Raw genomic sequence first — 22,482 nt, forward strand, 5'->3', positions numbered from 1 at the left:
AGTAAGTCACAAAAATTAAGACATAAATACTAAAAGTAAAAAAAAATTTAAAATTTATCATTTTAAATTAAAGATACATATATCAAAAACATTTTTTAATTTTATAGTCTTTATAAATATTGTAAAAAATTAAAACTAAAAAATATTAACTAAAAAAAAAGACAAATCAAATAAAACAGAGGAGTAAATAATAATCATTAAGCACATTCTCATTACTCCTTCCATTTTATTTTATTTGAACTCTACTTTAAAAATAATCATTTTATGCTATTTCAGTATTCCACAACTATTTAAATTAGTAATACTTTAATAATCCCATTTAATATCTAGTATACTTGTTAAAAGAGGTAAATGATCATTAATAAAAATAATTAAATATACATAAATTTAAATTCGAGAGTTCTGATTAAATGGAATCTAAAGATTAGTTATTACTCCACCTTCTCACTATTTTATTTCTTCCCCAATCCCCTTTCATTCACTTTATCAATTTACCAATTTTCTTTCTTCTTCGTTCTCCTCTTCCCCTGTTTCACATGTCCTCAAAAACATGAATTTTCCTCTCCATTTTACAACAATTCTCTGTTTGTTTATTCTCAATTTTTCATCAAAAACAGTTGTTGGATCAAACTGTACCCATTCATGTGGAAACAGATTACTTCCATTTCCTTTTGGTTTCTCCCATGGCTGCCCAATTCAGCTTAACTGTACCTCAAATGAAGAAATTTTCATGAAAGATTTCCCAGTTCAATCAGTAACTCCAGATACCATTTTAATCAATCTTTTAGCAAAATGCAGCCGACCATTTTCAGCAATTCACAATCTTTTTAGCCCAAATTACGCACCCACTTCAAAAAACGGTATACTTTTCCAGAATTGCAGTTCTTCACAGTCTAGCTGTTTGATTCCATCTACGATGATACAAACCCATTTTGACATTCTTGATTGTGGTAAAGAAAACATGAGCTGTTATTCTGAGCCGAATAGTGTGAACAATTTCATCAATTTGAAGAATTTGTCGAAAACAGGGTGTGGCTCTCTGTTTTCTGCAATTTCTGTGGAGTCGACGGGGAATAGCTCGGCTGTTTCGTTGGATGTTCAGGTGGTTCAATTGGGGTGGTGGGTACATGGACATTGCCGGTGTTCTTCTAATGCGAATTGTACTAAAATCTCTTCCCCCATTAATGGAAAACAGGGATATCGGTGTCAGTGCTTTGAAGGGTTCATCGGAGATGGCTTCTTAGCCGGCTCCGGCTGCCGGAAAGGTACGTCAACGAAATTTTATCTAATTATGAATAATAATAAGATTTGAATTCAAGATATTTTAATCTCCTTTTTTATAATATATTGAAATATGTGACAATTTCATAAAAAAATTTAAAAAAAATTATATTTAAATTCGAATTTTAAATCTACCTACTTTATAGGTAATTTTATTTTAATTAGTTAAGTATTTATTCGAACAACTTTAGAAGAAAAATTACATGTTCTAATTTAAAGGAAGGAATTAACATAAAAGAAAGTAAAATAACATGTTCTAATTTAAAGGAAGGAATTAACATAAAGAAAATAAGTTTGACTTTTCAAAATTAGAAATTTTAGGTTGCATATATAAAAATATGAAATTTTATATATTCAACTTTCTTCAAGTCACCTAATTTGGTTATGAGTTGGGTGGTTTAACTAAATGAAATTAAAGTTTATGAGTGGAAGTTTTGACCAAATTTGGTGAGAGGAGAACATCATAATTAGATTTTTTAAAAAAAAATATGGGTCCAAACACAAATATATTATTAAAAGATGGCATGCTGAGGCGGCCTAAAAGAAAAGTAACATATAATTGATAGTAAAACTTTTTGATTAAATTGAACAATTGAATCTTCATGTATAAAGCAAAATTACAATAGTCAATCGATTGAAATAATAAAAAATATATATTCTTTATACAAGGTTCAATTTTCTCCAAATTGGGTCATGGAGTGCATGTTATGGAACTAGGAAAAGTCAATATAATAGATGAAGAATTTTTTTTTCTCCTGTTCATACTAAGAGCCTGTTTGGCTCAGCTTAAAAGCTGGTCAAACTGACTTAAAAGCTGATTTTTGACTTATTTAGCTGTTTGGCAATACTCAAAATAGCTTATTTTAAGTTTAAAAAAAATTATTTTAAGCCAAAAGTTAAAAGCTGGGGTAGGGGTGCTTTTTTTTTTTTAGCTTATAAGCTGTTTTAAGTTGACCACATTTTTATCTTTTTTGCCCTTAATATTTTTATACAATCTCCAAATTACAACATATTCCTAACATCTCTTTCTTCCATTTTTCCCTTTTCACGTTTGGCATAGCAACTTCAGCACTTTTATCCAAACGCATAACTGCTTATTTTAAAAATAAGTTTCAGCACTTTCAAAAGTACTTTTTTAAAGCTGCTTTTATTAAGCCCATCCAAACGGACCCTAAGTAAAGGTAAAATCAAGAAAAAAAAGCAAATTATAATTGTTTATAAGAGCAACTTGTGATTGTCGATTTTTCATAAAATAAGGTAATAATGGCAACATTAAGAAAGACAATCACGTATGTGTTTGCTTCATCAGCGGAACAACTAGGTAGGTCCCAAAAATATTGATGGTTGTTGCCTATAATGTTGCTTACCAATGCCAAAATTAAAGGCAAATCTAAAATGGTTAGATCTCGTATAAGTTTGAAGTTCAGATAAAAATGACTAAATATTCGCGCATATCTAAAGTTATTCGAGGTGGGTAGACTTATAAATGTTCAAAAACTATGAGTATCACTTAAATGGTGCTTCTGAAATCGAGTGTTAGGTTTGCGAAGACTTAATAGCTTTTGCCTATACCCACACCTTATATGTGAACGAGTTATTATTGTTTTTTAACTTGAGATTGTTGTAGAAATTCACAAACTTCAAATTTTAAATACTTTGATTGGTTGGTATAATGTCCATTCATGTTATTCCATCAAGATATACTGCCAAAATTTGTTTCATCATTTGGTCAAGAGGCTTTTTCTTCCTTTTTTTTTTCTTCTCATTTTCTATCAAACTCTATTTGGTTTTGAGTAAAACAATGGAAACAAAGTCACTATCATATTACGTGAAGATAGTAACTCAACAATTTCAATGGACCCTCTTGAAAAGTAATATACGAATTAGTGATTACTTTTTTTTTCTGTTCCTATCTAATGTTCAGTATTTGTATTGGGATCTCAACTAATTCAGATTCACATCACGTAAGACTCATTAAAAGAAGAATAAACATTCCCTATTAGATTTTTTTCATACCAAGGCTTGAACACGATACCTCTAGTACCATCACAGCATTTGAGTAGTACGTGTCCAATAACTAATTCCATTTTTTTTTTTGTGAATGCAGATGAAACAACATGCAACCCTTCAAAGTACCTATCAGGCAAATGTGGAGGAACCACAAGAGTTGGTGTACTTGTTGGAGGTAATTCTACGTTGATTTAAGTTATATATGCTGACAGTGCAGAGTCTCAGCTTCTAGTACTAGTTGAAATGAAATTGTTTTCGTTTTCCTTTTCTTATTTCAATTTCTCGATACAACCCAATCTAATGTGATCAAAACTATATATATATATTTCTCCAGGTATTGTAGCAGGTGCTTCGTTAATGGTTAGTGTAGGCCTAATATGCTGCTTTATTCGACGAAGATTGAATTTCCAAAACAGAACAAGAAGAAGCCGCGAGTTATGTGAGACTACAGGGATCATCATCCCGGTTTATCAGTACAAAGAAATGGAAAAAGCAACTGATTTCTTCTCTGAGAAACGGAGACTAGGAAATGGCGCGTATGGAACAGTTTATTCTGGAAAACTTCAAAATGAAAATTGGGTAGCTATCAAAAGAATTAGACACACACATACTGATAGCATTGAACAATTCATCAATGAAATCAAGCTCCTTTCCTCTGTCAATCATCCAAACCTCGTTCGTCTCTTAGGCTGCTCAATCGAAAATGGTGAACAGATACTCGTTTATGAATACATGCCTAATGGAACTTTGTCACAACATATACAAAGAGAAAAAGGGAACGGGCTTCCATGGCCGGTTCGTCTTACAATTGGTGCAGAAACTGCACAAGCTATAGCTTATTTGCATAATGCAATGCATCCTCCAATATATCACAGAGATGTTAAGTCAAGTAATATACTCTTGGATTACAATTACAAGTCAAAAGTAGCAGATTTTGGACTATCAAGACTCGGTTTGGTTGAATCGTCTCACATTTCTACTGCACCACAAGGAACTCCGGGATATCTAGATCCTCAGTATCATCAGAACTTTCAGTTGTCTGATAAGAGCGATGTTTATAGTTTTGGTGTTGTTCTTGCTGAGATCATAACAGGACTAAAAGCAGTAGACTTTGCTCGTCCTCAAGACGAAATAAACTTGGCTGCACTTGCTATTGACAGAATAGGAAAGGGAAACTTGGATGAAATTATCGATCCATTTATCGAGTTACATATGGATGCTTGGACACTTTCATCTATTCACAGAGTAGCAGAGTTGGCATTCAGGTGTCTGGCATTTCATCGCGATATGAGGCCATCGATGATGGAAGTAGCGATTGAATTGGAACAACTTAGGCTAAGTAGATGGACGAATTCGGAAGACAACATCACAGGTTCATCAGAGGGATCTTCCATTTCATCAACTTCAGATGCAAGTGAAAAACCATTGAATCTTTCCATTAACAAGAAGCAAGAAATTGATATATTTTCGACAGAGTGTAAAATAATAAAGGATTATTCCCCTGTATCAGTACAAGATCCATGGAGTAGTGAGCAAAGTTCTCCATCTTGTAGTAGTTTGCTTAATCATATAGTTAAGTAATTAAATTATGTAAAGGATTAAATTTCTTCATTGTAATTTACTTACAAGAACATTTAGCAGTCGAAAATGTAGTAATACATATGGCAAATTTGGTGTGTACTTGTAAATGTTGTTTTTATTAGTTTAATATAACACACACACATATATATATATACATACAGTAAAATCAATCAAGCAAGTCCATGCTCCAACTTTTCCATCTCTTCGATGAAAACAGGCATGGCTTCATGTTGCAGACAGACCAAAACTTTGAAACCATCTTTCTTACCTTGAGTCTTAGAAGAATAAGGCAAGAAAAAGCAAGGTTCAACACTCCCAACTAAGTGTCTAGACAGAGGAAATACAGTCACAGGGCCACCCCATCCAAAATCAACCGTCTCGTGGCCTACATGCCGCCAATCTGTAAATGCACTCACTCTATTCCCTGATGTGATCCCTTCATCATAATGCAGCTCCTGAAAATCAATGAACGAACGAACATACTCATCTGTGATGATGTCCTTGCTCTTCTTTATCGCGTCTGCTGCTTTCCAGATAGGTTCATTGATGAGGTCTTTTGCGAGGAGCTGAACGTATATTGGCACACAGCCATTGCCCCAGTAACCTGCTGGCAATGGTGGATTCACTCTTCTTCTGATATTGGTTAGATAAGCATACTTCACTGTCTCATCATCTGACATTTTACAAGCCTTTGCCCTGCACTTTCATATATTAAATTAAACAAATATATATAGCCAAGATAAGCTAAAACTTTCCATAATGTCAAAATGACAATCATCAAGGAAGCATTTGACTTGAGGAGTGTAAAGTTGACATTCACTCGATTATCAGTATAACTATAACAACAACAAATGAAAAGAGAACATACTTTGCTCGCCATATGAAAGCTCCCAAAGCTTCAAAAGTTGTAAAATTTGAACCTGCAGATTGCTCATGAAGAAACCCCTTTAGTCTATCCAACCACTCATCTTTCACCTCAAAGCACTCTCGAACCGCCGATTTACCTGATTCCAAGTATGGACACGAATCCCTATCCAAACTGAGGAACCCATGAACCGGAAATTCAACTCGCGGTGGATTCCTCGGTCCAAGCAAATTCGACCGGTCCCACACCGGTTCAATCTTCATCCCTTTCTCCCCACGAGCAATCTCCGCCATAGCATGAAAAAACAGCGTCGATCCCATTCCATCACACATGGCGTGATGAACCGCCGTTCCGAAAACCCACCCACCACACTTAAAACGGTTCACTTGCAAAATCAAGGGTCGGGTCAACGCCTCTTCATCTCTGGGGTCGGGTACCAGCTTCTCAGCCAAGTTATAATCCGGATCATCCAGGTAGTTCATTGAAGCCAAGGTACAATCCACCGTCGACGAAATTACGGGAACGCCATCCCCCACTTGACAGTGAAGCTCTAGTCGGTTGTCCGACGGACGACGGCGGAGAGAGCCGGCGAATTGGTAGTAGTGGACGAGAGCAGCGGAGAGGGAGGAGGTGACAACTTCATATGGGTCTGATGTGGTGTCGTCATTGACGTAGACACGGAGGTATCGGAAAGTGAAATTGAGGTTCCGATCGGTGTCAATATGGGAGAGAGGAAGGACATGGTTTTCTGTGAAAGGCGGCTTAGACGGATAGATTGTGTTAGTTTCGCCGATAGTTACTTCCATTTTTCCGGCCGGTACAATAATTGCTGTTATTTTCTTGTATATAAAATTAAAACGGTAGGTAGGTGGTCAATAGTGGAAACAACCAAGTCGTTGATATTGTTTCCTTTTTTTGGTTTTTATTTTTGGTAAATTAATATAGTGTTGCATTGTTTTAATGAATTGTATCGTTAAATAATACTTTATACAATTATAATTTAAACAATAAATTTATAAAAGAAAAATAAGATATAAAATAAAGATATTATGAAAAATATAAAATAAAAAATGGAATATTATTATTAAAAAATAAATAATAATATTTTTGAATTCTCAAGTGGTGATAACCGCACTTTAAAGTTTAATCCACCTCTCAAATTCTATGAATTCATCAATCAGCTAATACTGAAACATCGTTGGGCTTTCACTTGTTTTATTTCTAGGACCATGTTGAAGCACTAAGATGTACTATTTGTTTTATAGCCCATATATATGTTCATTTTCGTTCTTATTTGCATGGTGAAGGAAGAAAGAGTGAGAAATTATGTTGATTATGTGTCATACGATAAGCTCATAACATATATTGTTTGTTTTGAATTTAGGCACATGACTTTGTCTTTCAGGCTACACCACAACGATTTCAAAAGGTTGCGCCACATATACAAATGTGAATAAGTGGGAGTCTTCATGAGGTCGAGTTTCATGGAAGTTGCTCCATAGGATTTACTCAACAAATTATTTTTTAACGCTATTTAGTATTCGTGTTCCATCTTTTGTTGTTCTAAAATTTATATTACTAAGATCAAGTTTTTCCTATGATTTGTCGGGCATCGATGGACCTCAGTCTCATTTTATTCTTTCGAGGCGGAGTTAGAAATTCGGGTGCAGATTCAGTCAAATTCAATAAATTTTACTTAAAAATAATGTATTTGTATTGAAAAGTTTATTAAACATAGAGAAACATAAAGTTAAGAGCCCAACTTATCAATATTTAAAATTATCATTATAAAATTCGAAATCCATAAAATTAAATTTTTGTTAGCTTCTGTATGTATTTTTGGATTTGGCTCCTCTACAGTAATGAATCTCTCCAGTTCTTTCAACCTTTTCAGTATTTTGAAATGTGTTATGCAAATAATCTAATTAGCTCAGATTTGTTTGGTTAATTAAAGAATTTTACCATAGTTAATATTTCTCTCACTTCTTGTTATGCTTAGAATCCTTTCTTTTCTGTCATAGTTTATTTTTTCAAACTTTTTTTTTTTGCATCAAATCAAAAATAGATATTTTTTTATAGTGTTGATATTTAAATTCATTTTATTTTTAATCATGGATAGTTTTCCAATTGATGCCTCACTCACAAAGTTTAATTAAAATTTCATCAGTAATGAAAAGAAAAGTTTATGCAAAAATATTTTTCTACGCATTTTTTGTGCCCTTTTCAAATCCTTCAATTAGATTTTACAGAAACTCTTAATTGAAAAAATTGATGTTACGAAAAAGACGGCAGAGTTTTGTGAATCGCCATTGTAATCAAACCATGCTTCAAAGAAGTAGTCGCATGTGTTGGATTTTTTAAATTTTATAACCCAAGTTCATCCTTTGAATTTTGTTTCACGGTGTGAAAATAATGAAAAGAAAAAGCATTTTGTTGTTAATGAAGCAAATTCTTCGATGATTGAGAAAAAAGTTTCTTCCAGAATTAAGTGAGAAAGAAAGAGAGGGGAAAGGAGAGAGAAAGAGAAATAGAGCGTAGTAACCATGGTTAATGATATTTGATCATAATTTAAAGATTGATTTATTTAAATAAATATTGACCATTAGATTTTAAAATTGTCAGATGTCATTACATTATATAGGATGCATTGAACAAACTGAATAGATTTATCAATATTTAAAAGGATTTTCACATATAGCAAATATAAAATTCATATTTGTATGTTATAGCAGAGTTTGTATAATTGTGCTACATAGCAAACATATATATATGTATAATTCGTTATACGTATACAATTGAAGCGAATTGTTAGAACGAATTCTGTAAAACGAGAAAGAGAAAGAGACTTGGACAGAGAATTGTATAAAACGAAATGTATAAAACGAATTGTATAATTGTAAGTGTATAAGACGATTATATATAATTTGAATTTGTATAGAACGAGAAAGGGAGAAAGGCAAAGAGACTTGGGCAGGGAATATACAATTGAATCAAATTGTATAAAACGAGAAAAAGAGAAATTATATACAATTTAAATTTGTATAAATCGAGAAAGAGAGAAAGACAAAGAGACCTGGACATGAAAGTACTTTTATTGCATAATTATAAGTGTATAAGACGAATATATATATATATATTTGCATATGTATATATAATTTTCTCTCACTTTATATGATTAGAAACAATTTAGAATTGTATAAAGCGAGAGAGGCGAGCGAGCGAGAGAGGGAGAGTGACGAGCAAGAATATGAGGGAGAGAGGGACTAACAAACAATTTACTATGTAACACAAACAAAATCAAAAGATATCTACTATATTTATTTTATATTATTAGTTTGTCATTTTATGTAATTATCCCTATTTATAAAACTATCATTGTAAAATTCAAAATCCATAAAGTTAATAATTTTGGTTAGCTTCTGTATGTATTTTTGCTTTATTATTGTTTCTTCTTCTATGTTATACACATTGCTTAACCACATTACAATACAAAAATCTATAAATTCAATTATATAATTTGGAGGGTGAATTAACTATTGTATTTATTGAGAACAACATATTACATTGATCATTAACATAGTTACACATTCCATTTTCCAACAAAAAATAACTACTATACTAAACTATACACATCACCGGCCTCTTCCTCAATTACCGCCGCCGGCCGGCATGCTCTGTTCTGTAAATTAATTATTTCTTAATAACACAACAATGAAATATAATACACTAAACAAGATTACTAATTACTTAATTAAGCCAGTGTTCATCAAAAACTGGCTCTTCTCAGAGAAGTTAAGGTAATTGCAGCTCCTAATGGAGATGCACCGACTTCAATCTCAAACGAATCATATCGGAGGAACAATTCGACCAACAACAATCTTGAAACCAGTACGACGAAGTCTTTTCCGGCACACTGTTTGTTATTTATCGATGGGTTCTCTGTTTCCGACCCATTTGACCATAACACGTGTTTCAACAGCTTCTCCCCTTCTTCTCCGATGAACCGATCGGCCACGAATTCTTCCGATCGATCGAAGATTTTTGGGTCTTTAGTTGCAAACGGTTGAAACCCATAAAGGAGTTCACCTTCTTTGATCTCGAATGATGCGTCGTGGGATTCAATTACCATGTCGTGTTTTGCTCTGCCGTATTGTGATGCTACCGGAGGTTCAATTCTGAGGGATTCGTAGACTACTGATTTCATTAGTGGCATTTTTTCCATGGCAGCCATTGTGACCTTCCCACTGTTTGATGAAATGACTGAACGAATTTCTTGAGCTAATTGGCTGTGGAGTTTAGCCCCTGCTCTGCCTATCCATTTCAACATATTCGGGAAAAAGATTTTGATTCCTCCGAATGAATTGAAACATGTCGCGAATAGCAAATTATGACAAGCTTCTTCGCGAGAAATACCAATTTTTTCTGCTTCATCAAGAACGGAAGTTGAGTTTTCGTAAAAGAAATTGTACAGTCTCTGGTAATCTTTTTTCACCAAGGCAGGGGGGAGTCTGAAAGTATGCATAACAAGGTCTTCAAGAACCTTTGGGAGGCCGAGAATTAGCAAAGGATGAAGCTGGAACAGCACCCATTTTCCGATCAACTTAGGTCCATCGGTTCCAAGTTCGGTGTCTTGAGGATTAATGCCATATAAAGATCTAGCCAGGAAGTTAAATGCAGCTTGATCATTTGCTGCATTGAGCCCAGCTTTACCTTTCGTGGAGAGTTCGTTTTCCAGAGTTTCAAATAGCTCGGAGTAGCTATTGTGAAACTCTGGAATAACTTCATTGCGTCGTGATGAAAGGAGATAAAACATGAGTTTCTTCAATTTGGCATGGTTTGGTTCAGAAGGATCAAGATAGGAGAGAACACGATAACCGCCTGTGAGATCAGTGGATGGCATGAAAGTACCGGTGAAAAGATCCTTTTTTTCAACTTTGGATACATCAAAAAGGATGGGGAAACTTTTACCATCGAGCAAAACAACAACGTTTGGATTGAATGAAATGAATGGACCTGGTGGCATGTTCGTTCGAAAAACAGTAGACTGATGCTTCTGAATTCTTGATTTGAAATATTCATTTTTGCCCTGATTGTAGAAGTAATCAAGTCTGTCTTTCCATGGACCAACTAATGGTAGTCCATAATCTCCAGGGACTTTTCGGGCTGGGAGTTTCGCTTGTTTAACAGGTGGTGATGACGATGGTGATGGTGATGAAATGTAAGGTGGTATCTCAGACACCGAAGCCTGAATGGGACGAATACTAACACGATGAGACGATGAATTTTTACGATAAGATGATGATGTATGTGAGGGGAATTGTAGCTTAAGAGAAGGAAGAGAAAGAGAAGTTGATGCCATTTCTATTAGAAATCAAGAATTGAACTCTTTGACTTTTGTTCAACAAGAGAAGGTTGAGTTCAATATAGTTGAATGACAATGAGAAATCTATGTGGGTATTCTTGCCTATAAATAAACAAATGTGTGATGTCAAAAGTAAGGTGATGACATTTCAGGTCTTAATCAAGCGGAGCCATGTAGGATCGAGAGAATTCAAACCCTTTATAATTAAAAAAAAATCATACTATTTATATCTGATTAAAATTATTATTTTTATATAGCTATAATATACGTTAATCTTTTATTATGTGTTTCCTTTTTCATATTTCAAATACTTTTAGAAAAAATTCTAAATCCTGAATCCGTCTCGAGTCTTAATCATTAGATATTAATGATATATTATGGTATGTGGGGGTGGGCTTGGTGGCACAATAATATAGTAATACGCATAACAAAGGCGTGCGACAAATTATATATAAAAAAAGCGGCACTTTCTTATTGGTTTCTGTGGTACTTTTCTTATTAGCGTGGCTCGTGTTTTATTTGTTTTTGGGATCTAAGTAGAAATAATTTATTTATTTTTTTCAGCCACCGTCTTTGATTCCTTTTGTTCCTCATTATTTTCTTAAAATTACTAAATTAATAATTGCTTTTTTCATGTTGGCTTGTTTTTCGTTTTCCGTCCACTTTGACATGTGGTTTCTGTCAAATTTGCTTTTTTAGAATCATATTTTTAAAAAAATAAATATATATCATCGAATTATCGTAAATAATACATAAATATAAATACTTTTCATCATATTTATGGAATATTGGTACCGTTATCATTCAAAAACTAGAGCATGTAAATACTTTATACTAACAGACATACACATGTCATAATTTTATTTACTATATCGACATTTATTAAATATCGTAACGACGGATAGAATTGTGTCACATGTCCCTATTTAGTCATATGTTAGAGTGAAGGACATATATACCATAGCTTTCTAATGACAAAAGCACTAATATCCTAAAAATAAGACTGAAGAATATTTTTACATATCATTTACAATAGTTCGAAGATATATTTGTTATTTTTCCATTTTTTGGTTGTTGTTGGTATTTTGCTAGTTTCTAGTCAAGCATCCAATGTGATACTTCCTTCAAGCTTTGTCTAATTTTACTTGTCTAGTGTTGATTTAATATATATTTTTTTAAAAAATAAGTAAAATAATAACTTTATGCTTGTTGGATATGATAATTTAATATTTTCTGAAAAGTCTATTAAGAAATGATTATAAATAACAAAAATGGATAAAGTAAAAATTAAAAAATATTTATTTCTTAATTTTTTAAATAGAATGGAAAAAAATAAAAATTTATTTTTAATATAACGAACTAGCAAAATGAACGGGGAGTGATACATAGAAATCCCAACCCCTCCTTATTGACTCTATTTTCAAAATTAATGACTTCACTCTTGAGAAAATGTTTATTTGAAAGTTGATTTCAACAAGGATAAACACTGTAAAAAAAATTGTAGATTAAATATTTCTTTTTGTCAAATAATGATCCGTTTTACGTATAAATTTGACCTTTACAAACCCAAAAAAGAAAAAAAGAAAAAAAAGAAAGATTAGTCACTTAATCCAAATTCACTTATAATATACAAACTTAATGTTTCAATATTCGTTTATGAATTTTTTTAATACTTCCCACGATGTGAGGGAGTGATGCTTTCACGTTAAACACAAATATTAAGGTCAAATCGAATAGTCTATATAGAATAATAATAACATTTTATATTAAGTTTTCAAAATTAGACTAGTTGATGACATTATTCTTTTAAATTAGTAAATATATTTTATTCAACAACAACAAAAATACTTATATACATTTGAAAGAACATCTCCCCCTCTTGTTCATATTCAGTTTGTTAGTAACTATAGTACTATAGTTATATAAAATATTATATAAACTGTAGTTACCTAATTTAAAGCTTAACATTAAACAGTAAAAATAATAAATTAAATAGTCAACGAACGATCTTATTCTTACTTATACGATGTCAGGTAGGTAAATAAGAAACAAGTTATTCACGTATAATATTGATACGATATTTAATTCACAATTTAAAAACAAAAGGAAATCTATAATCATTTTGTAAAAAATAAAATATTTTATAACTAATATCTATATAATCATTTTCTATATTATTAATATCCGAATAACTTATCAAGCGAATTATTTTAATTTTTTAAATGAAAATCACGATATTTAAATGTGAAATGAATGTAACAAATTTTCCGTTATATGTGTAACACCACATATTTAGTTTTCCATCTGGACGGCGTTGAATTTGACCAGTGAAAACGATTGTAGGACGGAAGTCAAAGACTGCAGTGGTCAAACATTTTGATCCAAATCTAAGATGTTGTGCTTCTGCCGGCACATTTAATTTATTCCCACTACTATTCATCTTAAGACGGAGCTACCGTGGATTCATTCGATTTTTCTTCGATAAAAATATTATTATTTATATAATTAATGTTATTATAGATGTTTGAAATTTTTTTGATTAGTTTGTTATTTGTTTTTTTAGATTTTGAATTTTCTTATTCAAAATCTTAGTTTCACTGTTGATCATACTATACTTACGTGTGCTCCTTTCTTTATTTTAATTGTCAATTTGATTAAAAACGAATAATATAATATTATATTGAAAATATATTTTTGATTGATTTAGTTTAATATAATTAATATAAGAGTTGATAAATTGAGTATGGAGCACATGAGCTGAGGCTTAGGCCTTAGATTACTATGTTTATTATGTTAAACATTGCTTGGAGAGACCATCTTTAAGAAAATAATTTTTAAGGATTAGTGATTATAAATGCTTAATTACGTGGACGTATTCAATGATTAATCTCAAAAAATTGACATGTGGATCTTGGTAGTAGGCCACATGAAATTTAGCAGCTATTTTGTTTTGAAACTTCGAGAGTATTTTGACGATAAATTTTTAATTTTTAATTTAAAATTTATAGTTAAACGTTAGCTTCTAATTTTAGAAATATGGTAAAGTATACGAAGAAAGCACTAAATTCTTAGTTGATCAATAGATCAAGGAGCTACATGAAAGATTAAAATACTAAAATTATTTTAGTGAAATTGTGTGAGGGAAATATTGTCCTTTTATCATATTAAAAAATAATTTTAAATTAATTTAACCTCACAAACCATTTAAATAAATGTATCTATTTTTTGAAAAAAGGCTAATCATATCAACGGATTTGAAGTTGAAGGTACATGATAGTATCTATCTAATTATACAATATCTTACTTAAATAACAAAAGAATTTTAACCAAAAATTTAAAATTACAAAGAAATTGTCCTCAAATCATTTCAAGATTTGTGTAGAAGTATTTTAAAGCCCCACGCTATTTATAATAATTAAAAAAATACAATTGTAATAATTTGCATGGGAGTTGGTACCAATTTTGTTGTTCTCTCATATATAAAATGTAGCATAAAATATATAAATATAATAATTATATACTATATGATTGGAAGGTGACAGAGAGAGGAAACTAATTTATATTATAAACAATTTTAGCTATAGGACAAAGTAAGTTTTAAGTTTTCGAATAGATACATAGTCATGATCACTTGTTTTCGAAGGGTTGGACAAATCTCGAAGCGGAGTAAATTAAAAATATTTTAATGCACAAATAAATATATAGATTCATAAAGCACACGTTTTAAAATTTGAGGCATAAGATCTGAATGCAAAAACATAAACTAACCGTTACATAAAAATATAATTTCTGATATTCATATTTACTTATTTTTTAAAAACGTTTCACCTTATACCCCGCCTCTTAGAACATTTATGATCAATTGCTATTAGAATCCAACCAAAGGAGACTTAACTTTGAAAAGATCGATGCAAACTTTACTATATAATAATAAATTTTCATATGTTGTTAGTATTAATGTAATTCAATAAATTATGGAAGTGGGGTTACTATATTACCATATATTACTAACTATAAGCCAATATAATTATGAGTCATTAGTTCTCTTAAAAAGAATTGGCTACATGAAGAAGCCAAGTGCCCATGTAAATAGTACTACTAATTGGTAGTGACATTAATTTAGAAATTTGATTTGAAATATTCAACTCCTTTTTTACCCAAAACTTATACTAAATACTAAAAACTCCAAACCAAATAATTTTAAAAAATATACATAAAAGTAACAAATTCTATTTAGTATTATATTAGCTTGACTTTGAACATTACGTTTGAAGCGATAATTCAGATATCCTATTAACTTTACGAAATCAAGAGAATTATTTTAAGAACAACTTTTTTTTTTAAAATAGTAAAATCTAGTTACCCAACCTATTAACCTTTGTTGGTGGGAGTTTGAGTTGTTTGGCATGAATCCTTTCCTGTATATTTAAAATTGTCTTTATAATAATTGATTTTTTTTTCTTTATAAGTATATAACTATAGTCTATAATAACAAAGAACGTTGTCATCTAAAATCTAAAGCGTCAATTCGGGGTCGATTTGAATTCGATTATGTAAAAATTTGATTGATCTTGAATTCAGCTCGATTTAACTCGATGTTGTACAAGTTCATTTAAGCTAGTCGTGTTCAAATAAGAAATAAAGATTGTTCGTAATATTGCATACTATAGGAGGCCATATATCATTAACATAAAGATATGGGAGGTTTTGCACATTAAAGAACTTGAAATTTAAAAGAAAAAAAATAGGAAAGGAGCTCAAATGGGGGTTTAGGGTTTAGTACTGTAATCCAGAACAAAAATATGAATCTTCAATCTGCTTGTTCACTGCTTCAGCATGAGGCTTCAATCCCCAATTTTTCTCAATTTCAGTTTCGCAATGTAAGTATTTTCTTATAATTTGTCTGTGAATTTTATCTTTATTTTGTTTTAGCATTTTCGGTATCTGTATATATAAACACTCGTAAATTTTATTAATTCTGTGTAGATTTCTGCGGTGCGGAAGAATCATGGTAGAATAAGCTATGTTCGATTGGATAAAAGAACCCCTTTGGTTCAGAATGATGTAAAATGTAAATTTTCTCGCTCTCTTTTTAATTTCCTCTGTTGGGTTTTGTGAAAGTTTGCTTCGAAGATAGTATTTTGGGTTGAAATTTTGATATTCATTTCCAGTTTACTCTTCTGGGTACCTATACATTTCTTCAAAAGATTGTTTTTTGCTTTGTTTCCAATTTTCCTCTGTTGGGTTTTGTAAGTATTGCTTTAATGATTAGAATTTTGGTTTGAAATTTAAACATCCATGTTTCATTCCAATTTCCTCTTTTGGTTATGATATGATGCTTTCTTTTGAATTTCCTATCTATATTGCACAAAAGACAGTCTTTGGTTTTGTTTCCAATTTCCGTTTTCGAGTATGTATACATATCTTTGATTATGGCATTGTTTCCTTTATTTTGCAGTTAGTCCGTCAACGAAGAGGGGATTGATAGTGTACGCCTCTAATTCGAGTTCTCCAGGGAAGTTGAATTATGATGGTGGGGAAAGTAGGGATGTGAGCAGAATCACCAGTAACGGGTCTGAACCATTTCGGGGTAAATCAGGTTCTGTTTCATTCCAAGGGATTACGCACCAAATGGTTGAAGAAAGTAAGTTGGTGTCAGCCCCTTTTGAGGAAAAAAGAGGCTCCTTTCTGTGGGTTCTTGCTCCTATTGCATTGATCTCTTCTTTGGTGCTTCCTCGGTTCTTCATTGTGGTTGCCATTGATGACTTGATTAAGAATGCAACTCTTGCAGGTATGTGAAAGTAGATTAGGAGTTAGTTGTTACTTTATATGCTGTTTCTGTAACCATTAATTTGCTATGCGACTTGGGAAAAAATGATGTTGATTATCTGGTGATTGGATATGTAAATTTACAGAAGTGATATTAACTAACCTATGAATGTTTGATGATATTGTGAGGACTGATTTAGTCCTTATTCTTAACATAATTTAGGATAACTCATTTTCAAATTAATGAACAATTCATGTTAGTTAGTTATTAATAGAGAAGTCAGACTAGGTTAATGTTTTCAGCTAGAATTTGTGGTTATGTAGCTGATATATATTGATATTTGAGTTTTCACGGGAGATTTACTCCGCCATGAACTGTCTGTCTGTCTTGGTATAATCCAGTTAATTCTGTCTTGTTAGCATTTTCATTTATTCTATTCCATCATGGAGAGTAGAATCTAATGGTTCGGACTATTATAATGGGTAATTACATACACTCTCGCTAAACACCTTGCCTAATTAAAAGAAAAGATGCACCGACCCTAGATGAAACTTGAAGTATGCTTAAAGCAGATAGAAAACAAGATTTAACATCTCAGAAGATTCCCCTACTCTTATGAATTAATCTTTGCTTCAACTGAATGTTAGTAGTAGTAAAAAATGGTCAACTTTGAAGTGTACGTTAAAGATGTTACTTTTGGATACCTGGATAGACTTTATGATAGTTTTCAATCAGCCAGCTAGGTTGATGTGTAACTAGTTTGTTTAAGCTGTTAAGCAACACCGTTACGAATCTTAAATAACAGTTTTATATTCAATTTTATCCCCCAAAATTTTTTTTGTTGGTCGAAACATTTTACCATTTAATAGAATCTCATCCATTTTACCATTACTAGAAGATAGCATGGTCTCAGATTTAAAGAACAAAAACTTTCCAAATTGTACGAGCTGTGAGATTGTGAAAATTATAGCTAGATGCACACATTCAGCTGCACTTAACAGTTATTCATGTGAAAAATTACTGAAACCTACATCTGTCTATGCAGAAATTGTTTCTTCACTTTTCTCTGAGGTCATGTTTTACATTGGCCTTGCGACATATCTTCGGGTCACTGATAGCGTTCAGAAGCCATATCTACAATTCAGTGCAAAGAGATGGAGCCTCATAACTGGGCTTAAGGGATATATAACATCTGCTTTCTTTGTAATGGGGTTTAAGATTTTTGCCCCACTCTTCGCTCTTTATGTTACCTGGCCTTCACTTGGCTTCCCAGGCTTGGTTGCAGTGGCTCCTCTTTTGGTTGGCTGTTTGGTACAGTATTTATTCGAGAGATTCCTTGATAGACACGGATCATCTTCTTGGCCCTTGGTGCCAATTATTTTTGAGGTATGCAAACTGTTATTTTTCCTTTTCTTTTCGGGGCAAAGGCAAGTCAACATAGGACTGAGGATTTCAAATCTTTGCAGATTTATAGGATATATCAGTTGACAAGATCCGTCCATTTTGTGGAGAAGTTGATGTTTTCTATGAGCGGAACTCCTGTCACCCCCGAGTTGTTTGACAGAAGTGGTGCATTGGTTGCTATGATAGTGACTTTCCAAGTTTTAGGAGTAATGTGCTTATGGTCCTTGCTTACATTTCTTCAAAGGCTCTTTCCTTCCAGACCTGTTTCTGAAAACTACTAATCTTTGTAGATGAAGATGTTGATCTTTTTTCTCTTTTGCTTTGTAGAAACTTAAATTTGCATCAGTTTAAATTATCTGGTGCAGTATCTAAGTCTTATTACCACTACTTTTCTGAGCTAAATAATAGAGATATACCTTAGCTTTCAGTTTATCAATTAAGGTTTTCTTTTACTGATTTGTACATGGCAGAGGAACTTTAGTTTATCCTGGTAAATTTTATTAGATTTGGCTGTTCGATAAATACAATCTTTGAATGAAGCACATGAATCTGTCTCATACATGATCAATTTGTCCTAAAAGCAAATTGCTGTGCCCTATTTTAAGTTGTCAATGGAAAAGTTACAAGGTTATGATTTGGATCAATAAGATAAATGCACCTGAAGATAAATTTGCTACAAATCTGATCTTTCAGTATAATTAATCTGTTGAGTAATTCACTTTCCAAGAATAAGTCTTTAACCTAATCAAGGCAGGAGAAGGATTTTCTCAAGAAATTAAAAGAGGTGAAGGTTTACATTGGAGTTCAACTTGAAAAACTTCACAAAACTCCTTGACTAAAGATTTATGAGTAATATCGATAAGCTGGACATCATCTAGGTCCTGATGGTTTTCTGTACCACAGCCATTAGAGTGTGAGTGCTCCCTCAGCAATCCCTTTATGCTTCCAACTTGACGGTCACGGATCCCACATGGAACTATCTGTTGAAAGGGTGCCAGATCTGTGGTGACATTGAGTGCCAGGCCATGATATGTGACCCATTGAGATACTCGAATGCCAATTGCAGCTAATTTCTGACCCCCTGAAGAAGACAGTGTTAGATCAAATATTACATGCCTCCTTTTGAAACTAAGAGATGTAACAATAATACACCATACTTATGGTTGAGGGATGAAAAAGGAAGGACGAAAAGATTCTTGGGTGAGGTGGGTGGAAGGGGGAGAATCACAATGTACTCTTGATTAAGCACTCTTAAGACTATGTTCTACTTCTCAAACTACAAAAATTAAAACAGTCTAAAAAAGGAGCGACTCGTAAAGCTATCTCAGAATTGTTCCTGGAATGGAACAAGCAATTGGTAATAAGACTATTGGAGATAACTTCTGACAGTTTCAGTCTGTATCAAGTATGCTTCAAAAGATTCATAAACGCTCTAGATGAATGGTACTAGACATTGACAAATCAGAACGCTTTTATCTGAAGATTATCATTGTAAAACCTATAAAAGGTTTATTCCAAGTAAGAAAAGTAATCCCTTCAATCAACAAATCCAGTACAACCAAACTGTTGATCAGTTTAATACTGTAACCAGATTTCAAATATGGCCGAATGCACTATGCAGGTCAAGTCACAAGTGCCATTCATATACCCCCTAGGCACATGGGAAATCTTCAAACAAGAAATATCTTATGAACTATCAACTTACCGAAAGGTTTTCTAAAACCATAACGCCCAAGTCGTTGTCAGAAATATCAGATAATACCACAGAAAAAGACTGATACGGCCAACCAAATGATATGGAGAATCAGTACTTACCAACCCAAACACCGGTTAGGCCATCAATTCTTGAAGCCTCCATAGAAAATGATGAAGAAAGAACTCGTATAATCACCTCCTCAAGGCTCCTGAGATACCAATGAAGGTCCATCTTATGATACCGAAGATTGATGATGGGGTACATAACTAGCTACAATTTCAGATGGAAGCAATTATATGTCAGAAACGTAACAGCTTAAACAAACACCTGAGTTATCCTAATCCCACACAGAAACAGCCACCCAATGAAGTATAACACACCAGTCTTGTCAAAGCCACATTTGATTCGGGAATTCGTAAAATCTCTAGCCAATCATAGCCCATCAAAATATCATATTTACTGATACTTCCCCTTACTTTGCAAGCCCTTGAACCAATGACATCAAGCATTAAGAACAACCTATACACTTGGCTAAACTACAAAAATAAGAACAGTATAGCAGGGTAAGTAGGTAGCAACAAGTGAAATCCGAAATGTACCTGACCAGGGCCATGGTAAGTAACTTCACCACCACGTTCTGTTCGATACAATTCGAAAGGAGCATTCTTTACATCAAAATGTATATTCTCTTCAGAGCTACCAGTACCCAACGTATAAACCGGCTGATGCTGCAACACAATGAGTGTGTCAGCAAGATCCTCATTCCTTTCAATTTGTGCTTTCCTCTCATCAACAATAGTCTTTTGCCAGGACCATGCTTCAGCATATGGAACTAACTCTTTGTACATATCATAACAATCACAGCTATAGTCAAAACAGAGTTAATCAACTGAAAAGCCTTAAATTGCATAACAAGTGTTCGTCAAAATGTCAACAAGAAAATCTCACCATCTTTTGGCTTGACAGCTTGTCAAAGTCGGGCTTTTGAGTATCGCTGTACTAGAATGTTGCTTAATCTTCGATGGGTTTCTCAGTTTCCATGGCGGAATTGAACAGAACATCGAATTTGTGAAAACAACCATTTCTGATAGTTAATAGACTGTAAAAACCGATGAACCAAAACTAATTAACAACAAAAGAATCGCAATTAAACAAAATTAGGAGAAAAAAATGGATATTTTTGAAGAATCTTTTTAAGTGTTACCTTAATGGATCTGAACTGAATATGAAGTTATGAACTGAAGATCACGGCTTCTTGTTCCCTCCGCCTGATCGGTAACCACGCTTTAATTTATTGATTGCGTAGTTGATTGACTTAAAAATTTATTAAATCTATTATTTACATCAATTTTAACTCGTTGACAGTTTGTCAAGGACAAAAATAATTCATAATGAGTTTAAAAGATAAAAAAGTAAGCATTTTCATACTTCTTATCATTAACACGTAATGTGAAAAGTTTAAATTCAATTGATAACGTGATCAAATTGAAATTAATCATGTGTAAAAATTAATTTAACATAAACAAAATTAATTTTAATTAATAAATAATTAAACGATGGAACTTTTTCTTGTAAATAATAATAGATGAAAACCAAACATTTAACGGACATTATAAAAAAAATCTCTTAAAAACAACGTTTTTAAACGTGCAAGTCCTCCCAATCAAACAAGCAACCGATGACCATCATAAAAGCAAGAGATATAGTAGACGTTTGGCCACATAATTTTACAGCTTAAATTTATAGTTTTGATTTGAATAGTTATATGTAAATAAGTAAAATTTTAAATTAAATTTTAAGTTTCTTAAAATGTATCATTTCAAGTTTAATTAGTGATTTCAATATTGAATTTCATTTTTTTTAATAATGTAACGACAAATATTCTACTATAAAAGAAACATAGAAATATTTTATTTATTAATGTAGTACATCAAGATGTTCCGATATCTTATATATGAAGAATGAACTAATATAATTTACTCAATTACTAAGAGACTGCGTAGAAATTGAAGAAGTTTTGACAGTAATTTTCTTTTTAAAACTATGAAATGTAATTTAAAAAATTTAAATTACATGTTTAAATAAAATTTAGAGTTTGATTTAACGGATTACAAACTTCATAGGTACGTAAGAAGTTGAAATGTCTCATACTAATATAATGACCGTCTAAAATGTATAACAATAACAACTTTTGTCTATTTGAGACTCCTAATTGATTTGCTCAATGTAACAAAGCTGTGAGCGACTGCAACTTTTAAATTCAACGAACATACTCATTTAATTTATTTTTATTTTTATTTGTCATGTTATATTTTCTAAAAGTTAATTTGATGAATTTTTAAAGTTAAATTAGATTATATTAATTTGATATAAATAAAAAATTTTCATATTCAAAAACTATATGAAAAATATTATAAATTGCAATTTTTTGCATAGTGTTAGTCAAAATTTCTTATACTTTAACTATAAAAATAAAAACCATGAAAAATAATAGTGAACGGATGGCGTATATA

General features: G+C 32.1%; 5 protein-coding genes across 5 annotated transcripts; 2 read left to right on the forward strand and 3 right to left on the reverse strand.

Annotated features, from left to right (window-relative positions):
* Nucleotides 1–430: 430 nt before the first annotated feature.
* LOC107017918 (wall-associated receptor kinase-like 14) lies at nt 431–4,960 on the forward strand. The gene is made up of 3 exons (XM_015218212.2): nt 431–1,265; nt 3,389–3,466; nt 3,626–4,960. Exons 1-3 carry the CDS (start codon nt 551–553, stop codon nt 4,870–4,872), a joined length of 2,040 nt encoding a protein of 679 aa, XP_015073698.1. The 5' UTR covers nt 431–550; the 3' UTR covers nt 4,873–4,960.
* Nucleotides 4,873–6,658, reverse strand: LOC107017919 (spermidine coumaroyl-CoA acyltransferase). The gene is made up of 2 exons (XM_015218213.2): nt 5,741–6,658; nt 4,873–5,568 (listed from the first exon to the last, which is right to left on the reverse strand). Exons 1-2 carry the CDS (start codon nt 6,541–6,543, stop codon nt 5,043–5,045), a joined length of 1,329 nt encoding a protein of 442 aa, XP_015073699.1. The 5' UTR covers nt 6,544–6,658; the 3' UTR covers nt 4,873–5,042.
* A 2,604-nt stretch (nt 6,659–9,262) lies between these two features.
* Nucleotides 9,263–11,190, reverse strand: LOC107015529 (allene oxide synthase 1, chloroplastic). The gene has a single exon (XM_015215839.2). The coding sequence runs from the start codon at nt 11,094–11,096 to the stop codon at nt 9,504–9,506; it is 1,593 nt and encodes a 530-aa protein (XP_015071325.1). The 5' UTR covers nt 11,097–11,190; the 3' UTR covers nt 9,263–9,503.
* A 4,617-nt stretch (nt 11,191–15,807) lies between these two features.
* Nucleotides 15,808–18,725, forward strand: LOC107015530. The gene is made up of 5 exons (XM_015215840.2): nt 15,808–15,979; nt 16,086–16,170; nt 16,558–16,890; nt 17,915–18,255; nt 18,336–18,725. Exons 1-5 carry the CDS (start codon nt 15,902–15,904, stop codon nt 18,552–18,554), a joined length of 1,056 nt encoding a protein of 351 aa, XP_015071326.1. The 5' UTR covers nt 15,808–15,901; the 3' UTR covers nt 18,555–18,725.
* A 182-nt stretch (nt 18,726–18,907) lies between these two features.
* LOC107015531 (octanoyltransferase LIP2p, chloroplastic) lies at nt 18,908–21,339 on the reverse strand. The gene is made up of 5 exons (XM_015215841.2): nt 21,174–21,339; nt 20,918–21,068; nt 20,569–20,833; nt 20,089–20,239; nt 18,908–19,354 (listed from the first exon to the last, which is right to left on the reverse strand). Exons 2-5 carry the CDS (start codon nt 21,049–21,051, stop codon nt 19,041–19,043), a joined length of 864 nt encoding a protein of 287 aa, XP_015071327.1. The 5' UTR covers nt 21,052–21,068; nt 21,174–21,339; the 3' UTR covers nt 18,908–19,040.
* Nucleotides 21,340–22,482: the final 1,143 nt, after the last annotated feature.

This window comes from Solanum pennellii, chromosome 4 (assembly GCF_001406875.1).
Source record: "Solanum pennellii chromosome 4, SPENNV200".
NCBI classification, from domain to species: Eukaryota; Viridiplantae; Streptophyta; class Magnoliopsida; order Solanales; family Solanaceae; genus Solanum; species Solanum pennellii.

Coding starts and splice junctions, on each gene's coding strand:
- LOC107017918 (XM_015218212.2), top strand. CDS start 551: ATGAATTTTCCTCTCCATTTTACAACAATTCTCTGTTTGTTTATTCTC. Junction 1,266..3,388: donor CGGCTCCGGCTGCCGGAAAG/GTACGTCAACGA, acceptor TTGTGAATGCAG/ATGAAACAACATGCAACCCT. Junction 3,467..3,625: donor AGTTGGTGTACTTGTTGGAG/GTAATTCTACGT, acceptor ATATTTCTCCAG/GTATTGTAGCAGGTGCTTCG.
- LOC107017919 (XM_015218213.2), bottom strand. CDS start 6,543: ATGGAAGTAACTATCGGCGAAACTAACACAATCTATCCGTCTAAGCCG. Junction 5,569..5,740: donor GCTTTCATATGGCGAGCAAA/GTATGTTCTCTT, acceptor ATGAAAGTGCAG/GGCAAAGGCTTGTAAAATGT.
- LOC107015529 (XM_015215839.2), bottom strand. CDS start 11,096: ATGGCATCAACTTCTCTTTCTCTTCCTTCTCTTAAGCTACAATTCCCC.
- LOC107015530 (XM_015215840.2), top strand. CDS start 15,902: ATGAATCTTCAATCTGCTTGTTCACTGCTTCAGCATGAGGCTTCAATC. Junction 15,980..16,085: donor CTCAATTTCAGTTTCGCAAT/GTAAGTATTTTC, acceptor AATTCTGTGTAG/ATTTCTGCGGTGCGGAAGAA. Junction 16,171..16,557: donor GGTTCAGAATGATGTAAAAT/GTAAATTTTCTC, acceptor TTTATTTTGCAG/TTAGTCCGTCAACGAAGAGG.
- LOC107015531 (XM_015215841.2), bottom strand. CDS start 21,051: ATGGTTGTTTTCACAAATTCGATGTTCTGTTCAATTCCGCCATGGAAA. Junction 20,834..20,917: donor AGCTGTCAAGCCAAAAGATG/GTGAGATTTTCT, acceptor TTTTGACTATAG/CTGTGATTGTTATGATATGT. Junction 20,240..20,568: donor CTTACCATGGCCCTGGTCAG/GTACATTTCGGA, acceptor CTGAAATTGTAG/CTAGTTATGTACCCCATCAT.